The 9,153-nt window shown below is 43.6% G+C and overlaps 2 protein-coding genes across 3 annotated transcripts in view; both read left to right on the forward strand.

The window, feature by feature from the left end:
* Nucleotides 1-221: 221 nt before the first annotated feature.
* Nucleotides 222-3,942, forward strand: LOC117632047 (lysosomal Pro-X carboxypeptidase-like). Of its 2 annotated transcripts, none has more exons than XR_004586423.1 (9): nucleotides 222-692; nucleotides 851-1,037; nucleotides 1,135-1,271; nucleotides 1,397-1,509; nucleotides 1,979-2,222; nucleotides 3,041-3,193; nucleotides 3,290-3,346; nucleotides 3,462-3,511; nucleotides 3,654-3,668. XR_004586423.1 is itself a non-coding variant. In XM_034365419.1 (9 exons), the coding sequence occupies exons 1-9, from the start codon at nucleotides 276-278 to the stop codon at nucleotides 3,836-3,838; spliced, it is 1,566 nt and encodes a 521-aa protein (XP_034221310.1). In that variant the 5' UTR covers nucleotides 222-275; the 3' UTR covers nucleotides 3,839-3,942. The 2 variants fall into 2 exon arrangements, 1 of the variants encoding a protein (XP_034221310.1); XM_034365419.1 differs by having other exon boundaries at nucleotides 3,267-3,346; nucleotides 3,654-3,942.
* Nucleotides 3,943-8,298: 4,356 nt separating this feature from the next.
* LOC117630218 (lysosomal Pro-X carboxypeptidase-like) overlaps nucleotides 8,299-9,153 on the forward strand; it is an 11,146-nt gene continuing 10,291 nt past the window's right edge. The window contains exon 1 of the mRNA XM_034362964.1: nucleotides 8,299-9,135. Coding sequence (XP_034218855.1) covers nucleotides 8,299-9,135 — 837 coding nt within the window. The remainder of the gene's footprint in view (nucleotides 9,136-9,153) is intronic.

A 9,153-nucleotide genomic window follows, 5' to 3' on the forward strand; every position in this document is an offset into this window, starting at 1 on the left:
GTCTAAAGTGATAAGAGAATTCAAACCTGAGATCACTAATATGGAAGTTAAGGTCCTTTTTTTATTGAACTAGACCAGTTGGATTTTGTGCTTTTATTAAGTTGATGAAAGAGTAGATGGTTTCTGATTTAATTACGTACTTTTATCCGTAGCTGGCCATTATAAAGTCAATACAATATATGCCACAATCTCTTCTATTCTTTGAGCTCTCATTATATATAGGCATATGACTCTGCTCAGAATCAGGTCAGAAAACACACAACTGAAACCTTGCCATGAACCCACTTATATCTTTACTTCAATGCCTTCTAATTGCAATTTCTCTATTTATCACACCCCCAGTTTCTGCTTCACCCTTAAACATCCCAAGGCTGAGTCCAACTGGAGGAACATTTGAACATGGAAATTATTTTGCAGACGGCCAACCCAAAGCTTTGTCTAACTTCGATCCAAACGATTTTGAAACCTTTTATTACAAACAAACACTTGACCATTTCAACTTTAGGCCTGATAGCTTCTCCACTTTTCAACAAAGATATTTGATCAATTCCAAGTATTGGGGCGGCTCCAATGTTAGTGCACCAATATTGGCTTACTTGGGCGCAGAAGAAGCAGTTGATAATTCTCTTTCTAGTATTGGATTTCTCAGTGAAAACGCCAATCAGTTACAAGCTCTCCAGATATTTATAGAGGTATGTATATGGAAAGAAATTTGTGTCGACGTATAGGGCTACTTGTGTGTAGTAAATTGTTCTCTTGCCAGATCAATCAAAGTATTAATCTGAACTGTTGATCAAGTGAGTTCTTATATGCTACTTTCTCTGAGACTTTTATTTTTCTCCTTAATTAGCACCGGTACTATGGGAAGTCCATCCCATTCGGATCAAGGGAGGAAGCATTTCAGAATGCAAGCACTCTTGGGTACTTCAACTCAGCCCAGGCAATAGCAGATTATGCAGAGATCCTCATAGATGTAAAGAAACAACTCCGCGCCGAACATTCTCCGGTGATTGTTATCGGTGGATCATATGGTGGAAGTAGGTGTCTGCTAATTAGTAATTAATAAGTTTTAAGTAATATTGCGACCATGTTTTTAGCTCTCCCTTTTGATTTTCTATTTTTCTTTTTATACAGTGCTTGCTTCTTGGTTTCGGCTAAAATATCCCCATGTCGCTCTAGGAGCTCTAGCCTCATCAGCTCCAATCCTTTACTTTGATGACATTATCCCACCAGAAAAGGGATATTATTCCATTGTTACAAAGGATTTTCGAGTAATTTCTTTTTCTTTCTCTACTTTTTTTTCTTAACATCAATATATATTATGTAAATTAATTAGTATTTTTATTAAAGAAATTTTTTTAATATTTATGATTTAAGGGCATGCATGCGTGTGCAGGAAGTCAGTGAGACTTGCTACCAAACGATTAAAAAGTCGTGGTCTGTAATTGATGAGATTGCTTCTCAGCCTGAAGGCCTCTCAGTTCTTAGCAGAAAGTTTCAGACTTGCAGGTAACTTAGCCTTGAAATTTCATACTATAGGATTTACATAATAACCTCAAAACTAAGCTACGTAGATGGACATTCTGATGATTCTCTTATTTATTCATTTTGATATTGGCATTTACATAATTCTATTGATTTTGTCATTATTCTTTTGTTTTCTTCTCATTTAAATGTTGGGATATACGTAACAATTTAATCCTAATGATTAATCTGTGATTACTCTCTTTTGTTCTTGTCATTAACATAACGAAAGTTAATTCTGATGATTAATTGGAGGCACTACAGTAAATAAGCGAATCCTAATGATTTATCTGTCATTCCTCTTTTATTTACATTTTGGGATATTTACATAACGATAGTTAATTCTAATTACTAATTTTTCATTATCCTTTTGTTTTCTTGTCATTATCCTTTTGTTCTGAAACGATATTTACATGCCGTTTATTTCCTGTATAAACACCCTTTTCTTTTCTAGGCCCTTGAAGAAATCGTCCGAGCTGAAGAACTACTTGGATAATTTGTATCGTAACGCAGCTCAATACAATAGTCCACCAAGTTATCCAGTTACTGTTGTCTGTGGTGGCATTGATGGAGCTCCTCATGGAAATGATACTCTAGGCAAAATATTTGCTGGTATTGTTGCATACGGAGGAAACAAGTCATGCTATGTTAACGAACCCAAAAATGAATCCGAATCAGATGTAGGGTGGAGATGGCAGGTAACTATCGATTTATTAATGTAATTATCTTGTTATATTTTCTTAATTGATCAATTAGAACTAACATAATAAGAAGTAATAACAATGATCACATTACAAGACCAAAACTTATAGTTCAAATTTAAGTTCGACTCCAGATAACTATTTGGTAAAGGATATACATTTGATCAACTAGCTAGATTTTTTTTATATTAAGGAGAGGAAATTCGAACTTGAGATCTTTTTTAAGATCGGAAAGATGAATACCACTAGAAAAAAACTAGTTAGGAACTAGATTTTGATTTATGTGTATTTCTCTTTCAAATATTGAAAGATATCTCAAAGTTCGAATCCTCATTCTTCAATTATTATCTTTCTTTCTAAGGTTGCATATGTGCCACGTTACGTAGTCTGCGTATGCCAAACTTTGTGCAAGCCCACCCAAATACATGTGGTGCATGTTTTGGAGGATAAATATTCTTGATGCCGATTGTTACTTTGATAAATGAAAAATATCTAGCTTTATAATGAGGTCCACATTTATTAACATGCACGCATGCCAGGTTGCTTTCAAAAAAAATCTGGCTAAATAATCATTCAAAGAGTTGCCTTTCACGATTTAGAAGAAATACTGACTTTTCTATATATAACATACACAATTAAAATTGCATATATTCGAATTTGAGACCTAAAATTTATAAATGAAGATCTTTTTTTACTAGGCTAAACCCCATGATGACAAATAAGTGTCTCTTCCACATTATTGGTGTATTCATTGCCCACTTTGTTATATTGTCAATTATGAGTGCTTAGATTTTAATTGACGTTGACCTATTTAGACATGTAGTGACATGGTGATACCCATAGGCATCAGCAACGACAGCATGTTTCCAGCTAACCAATTCGATCTAAATGACCACATCGAATGGTGCAAGGAACAGTATGGCGTCCCTCCTCGGCCTCATTGGGCCACTACTTACTTTGGAGGCCATGTATGTATCAAAAATCTTCAGACCTTCATTTCAGTATGTAGTTTTTAATGCTAACAAATTTTATTCCGAACAGGATATAAAACTGGCTCTCTCCAGGTTTGCTAGCAACATCATTTTCTCCAATGGGCTAAGAGATCCTTACAGTAGCGGAGGGTAAGCATAAAAATGACTACACAAACCAAATTCAAATTGTTATTATTTTGATAAACGACATATTTCAAGTTTATTCCACCAAGTTTAACAGTTTGTAATATTTCTTATCACATAGGGTGTTGGATAACATATCAGACACGGTCGTTGCAGTCCATACAAAAAATGGTACATAATGAGACACTTCAAATAAGTTATATTTGAGAAATTGTTTGATACGGCAGGCCGTATATATTTGAGATTTTTTGATAGGACTGACCTTCAACTGAAAGGGACTTTATATGTGAAATTAATTAAATTTATTTTACAGGGTCTCATTGCTTGGATATAGTTGGTGCAAATACTACTGATCCAGACTGGTTGGTGAATCAGCGGAAAGTTGAGGTGAAGATTATTAAAGGATGGTTGGACAAGTATTATGCCGAGCTGCGGGCATATTCAAATAATAAATCGATACCACTTCAAACAATTAAAACCGTGGAAGGAATACATTAGGGCAATCCAGGTTACAAGTTTTTCTGTGTCATCCCGGAAAACTCCTTAGTTTTTCTAGTATCAATGTCATCCCAAAGTTTCTATTGTTCAGAACGTATTAAATCAAATTTTAGGCTTGAATGTGACTGTTCTTATAGTATTGTTTTGTTTTTTAATAATTATAAAAAAATATATATATATTTCTCAAAATCTTACGTAGTAACTAACATCAAGTGAACTAAGAGCATTTTCAACAACCTCTTCAAAGGCTTTGGGATACCAAAATAGGCGAGTCACATCATTCCGATACCAAAATAGGCGAGTCACATCATCAAAAGCCTTTCCAACAGCCTCTTCAACCTCAATCATCAAAGCTGCAACATTTTTCAAAATGTCTTGGAATAAAGTCACCAAATAGCAGCCAATAGCCATGTTCAATCATTTGAGCAACACTTAAAAAATTTTCATCTAAGCCTAGCACAATCATCACCTCTTGTATATATCTAGGACCATCCTTCAGCTCAATTACAAGTGTCCGATTTCCCGAAGCTTGAACTAATTCCCATGTTCCCATCTTCGCCTTGCACTTCAAGCTCCTATCAATGTTAGAGAGCAGTGATTCGTGAGATGTCAGTAAAACCAATTTACACATCAACATCACACACGCACACAACTATGATGACATTAGGGTTTGAACCTGAGACCTCTTATCTGCAAATCAATGTCCTTTTTCACTGGGCTAGCTACCATTAGCGTTTCTTTTATTATCTTAAAATTGATAAAAGGGGTCGAAAGAATTTTAGGTCATTGGACGTGCAAAAATGTCCACATCTAAGTGCAAGATTATCCGGTGAAAAAAAAAAAAAAAAAGTGCAAGATTATCCAAAAGTATGTAGTTGTCCATGTCCACATCGTGTTTTGGGGTTCTTAATGGGGGAAGCACTCAATCGCTTTAAGACCGTGACACAAATGGCTCACGTTGAAAGACTATATAACATCTTAGGATGTATAGAATATATGCTTTTAGATATTTTTCTTGTAAGTCCATTTGCATTCACAATTTATACTCATCATGAGTCATGAAATTTGGTATCACATGGACTAGGTTTGAGCACGAATTATCTATATGGACAAAATACACAGGCCTAGAGTCACTGAATCCTAATAGGTGATGGGTTAGGGAAAATTACTTGCACAAATTACAAGTTATCTTTGTAGCGAATTGTTTGTACGCATAAGCTACTTAGTCATTGCAGACCATGACATAAATTTGTTTCACTAATCGCAATATATACGCTAATTATCTTAAATATAATGGTATTTATCTTCTTAGTGTTAATAGGTTCAAATTTGAATTCCAGTTGGCTCAATCATTCCCAACAACAAAAACTTTCAATGTTTTCAAGTTCAACTTTGTCTTTTGATATCGAAAAAATAACGAAATTGATATCTAACTAAAAGAATTATTTAGAAAAACAAAACCAATTAAGAATCTAAAACATATTTAACAGTACATGTTTACACCATATTGAACCGAGCAGACCCAGCACCAAAGCGACTAGCACCAAGGCAGCCACGCCTTCTCCCATGCCGAAGGAAGACACACTTCCGAGGTGCCAGACACCTGCCGAAGCTCTCAAATGCCAAACCTAATCTCCAGGACACGTGTCGCCACCACAACGGCTTGCACAAAGTCCCACATTGGAACTTTGTGCAAAGCTCCCACTTTCACCTCCCTATAAATAGGGAACAGTACCCAGGTAAAACCAAGAACCATTCTCCTACTTTTACTGTTACTCTACCAGAATTACTACCCGTAACTGACTTAGGCATCGGAGAACCTTCGGCCGGCACCACACCGGTGTCCGAAGCTTAACTGTTGCTTCTTCCCTTTTACCTTCTACAGGTCTCTCACCAACCCATTTCACCAAGGGTCCTAGCCCTCATCCTTGCTGAAGACTCATCACATCTAATCCCTAAGTTGGACTCAATATTGGCCGGGCCATTTTGAGTATCAACAGTTTGGCGCCGTCTGTGGGAATTCGACACTTGAATCCCTTCTTTCTCTATCAGCCCAGCTGGCTCCTTCACCCCTCAGGCCCCGTCGCATCTTCTTCACCCCACATTCTGCTATGCCGACCGAGGATAGCCGCGATACCCAGCACCATACCCCCCGCGAGGGTACTTCCCGAAGGAAATCCCCGGTAGATGCCTCTCTCCAGGCAGAGGTGGAGCGCCTCCGTGATAGTATGACTAAGATGTCGGAGAAGTACGATCATCTTCATAGCCGAAATGCTGAGCTAGAGCATGACTTTCGTGCTCTAAAGCGGGATCAAGAGAGGACTCGTGCCCAGGATGCCCAACAAGACCTGACCCAGAACGTTGGGCATACTCAACCGAACCAGCCAGCACATTCTAGCCACAGCACCCCGGCCAACTCTAGGCTCCGCAAGGGCAAAGACCACCTTCATCCAGAGCAACCCGAGTCACGGCCCCTCTGCGTTCCCCCACCGAAGGACCGGCCTCATGAGCCAGTCAGAATCTATCAAGATTGCCGGGATCGCATCTCGGACCGTCAGCCAAGGCCGATCCCTATCCCTGTCAACCTCGAGGACCCACGGGTGACACACCTGGGCCCTTTGCCAGCCCCCGTCCGCGTGCCCAACGGAGAAGGTGTCGGGGACTCAGATAGTTGGGAATTCTATACTAATTCTGAGACGCTGGAAGATTGGGAACAATCCCCAGCCCCTGTCTATCCCACCCCCGGGCCTTTGGCACTTGAAACTCTTCCTCATGCCGACCCGGCTATGAGGCTTCTCTTCGAAAAGGTCCGGCGCCTGGAGAAGCGAGCAACATCGCAGCCATCAACCCCTCTGGGCGAAACCACGGCCAGGGCCCTTTACTGAGCGTATCCTCCACTACCACCAGGAGAAAGATATCCAGCCACTCCGCATCGCTTTCTACACTGGCACGGAGGATCCTCTCACCCACATCCACTCCTTCCAGTCTGCCCTTGGGTGCAAAGGCCTTACTGATGAAGGCATGTGCCTCCTCTTCCCTTCCACCCTCAGCGGCGCGGCCCTGAATTGGTTCTATAGGCTCCACCCCCGCACCATCAACTCCTTTGATAGTCTCAAGCAGACGTTCCTGGACCATTTTATGATCCAGACTGATCGCCTATACTCTGCCGACGACTTGTATATGCTTCGGCAGGCTGAGGACGAACCCCTTCGGGAGTATGCAGCTCGGTTCAGCCATGAATACTCCCGCTGCCCAGACACTGACGATCGCGCTGCCTTCGGCGCTTTCAAGAGCGGCCTCCGCGAGTCCAACTTCCGCTACCTGGTTCATAGCAATAGTTGGAACACATATACAGAGCTGATGAAGCAGGCGGCGATCCACGCTAAGGCTGAATACTTCAATTCCAAGCGTGGCCCAGCCAACCTGGCGCGCAACACTTTCGCCGATCCTCCACCTGCTTCAGCACCCACCCCAGCCCCACCTCAGCATTCTACCCCTGCCCCGAGTGCCCAGGACAACCAACAACATAAGCGGAAGGATAGCTACCAGCATTCCTTCGGCAATAACAAGCGTGGCAGACATGGCAACCACCACCACTCTAGCGGAGGCAACCCTCCTAAGACCAATGATCGGGCCCCTCTCCCCTTCACACCCAGGCCCAGGTTCGAGGTTTTCACAACCCTCAACACCACATATGAGAACGTCCTGGTGCGTGAAGCCCCCATCATCCCCAAGCCACCCCCCCGGAGACCATCCAACAAGCCTATGCCAAACACGGGGGTCTTCTGCCGCTTTCATCAATTCAGCGGCCATGACACCGAGTCTTGTGTTGCGTTGCGCAACATAATTGAAGGGCTCATCCGGGAGGGGAAGCTGGACAACTACGTGCGCAACATACCAGCCCCGCCTAACCCTCACCAGCGACAAATCAACATGATCTCCACCATCAGCGGAGGCCCTACCCTGGCTGGCACCTCCAACAACTCCATCAAACACTATGTCCGCTCCACCTATGCGCACCAGGTCTTCAGCACCGAGCATGGACGCTTGCCGAAGACACACAGATCTGGCTGGGCCCCCATTACCTTCAGCGAGGAGGAGGAGCGTGGTGTTATCCTCCCCCATGACGACCCACTCATTATCCGGGCTGACATTTCTAACTTTGACGTTGGGCGTATCCTGGTGGACACTGGCAGCTCAGTCAGTGTGATGTTTGCCGAGGCCTTCAATGAACTCCAGGTCCCGCCTCACCTACTCGACCGAAGCATCACACCCCTAGTGAGCTTCTAGGTGATGTGGTCCAGCCCATTGGCAGCATCCATCTCCCTATATCAATCGGGGTCGCACCCCAGCGGACGACGATCACTACCCCCTTCCTTATCGTGGATTGCCCCACAGCCTACAACGTCATCCTTGGCCGCCCAGCCTTGGCTCAAATGAAGGCTTTTATTTCAACACATATGCTGCTGTTGAAGTTTCCCACTCCTAATGGCCCAGGCACGGTGCGCGGCGACCAACTCGGGGCCCGAAGCTGCTACGCTTCAGCAGTCAAATCCACCAATCGCCAACATAGGAGTGAAGCCCTTGCGGTAACCCAGGCTCCCGCCCCTCCCCAAGCTGGCACAGAACCACCTGAGGACCCAAGGGAGGAGTCCATCACACCACAGGCCGAACCTATGGAGGACCTGGAACTGGTTACCCTTCATGACGACATCCCGGATCGGCAGGTCCGGATCGGCACCTCCATCTCGCCAGAGCTTCGCTCTGACCTGGTCGCCTTCCTCCGCCTCAACTCCGAAGTCTTTGCATGGTCCTACAATGACATGCCTGGCATATCACCAGACATCATATCCCATAGGCTTAGCGTCAATCCTGCCGTCCGACCAGTTCGACAGAAGCGTCGAGCTTATGACCCCGAGCGCTATGAGGCCATGAAGGCGGAGGTGGATCGATTGAGTAGTATCCGATTCATCAGGGAGGTTGACTATCCCACATGGCTGGCCAATGTCGTAATGGTTCGTAAACCAAGAAAGGGCTGGCGCATGTGTGTCGATTACACCAACCTCAACCGGGCTTGCCCGAAAGACAGCTTCCCCCTACCCCGCATTGACCAGTTGGTCGACGCCACGGCAGGCCACGCCCTCCTTAGCTTCATGGATGCTTATTCAGGTTACAACCAGATCTTCATGCATCCCGAAGACCAGGCCCACACCTCTTTCATCACGGACCGAGGCCTCTCCTGCTATAAGGTGATGCCCTTTGGCCTCAAGAACGCCGGGGCTACATACCAGCGTCTGGTGAACCACCTTTTCGCC

This window comes from Prunus dulcis, chromosome 6, assembly GCF_902201215.1.
Source record: "Prunus dulcis chromosome 6, ALMONDv2, whole genome shotgun sequence".
Classification (NCBI taxonomy): Eukaryota; Viridiplantae; Streptophyta; class Magnoliopsida; order Rosales; family Rosaceae; genus Prunus; species Prunus dulcis.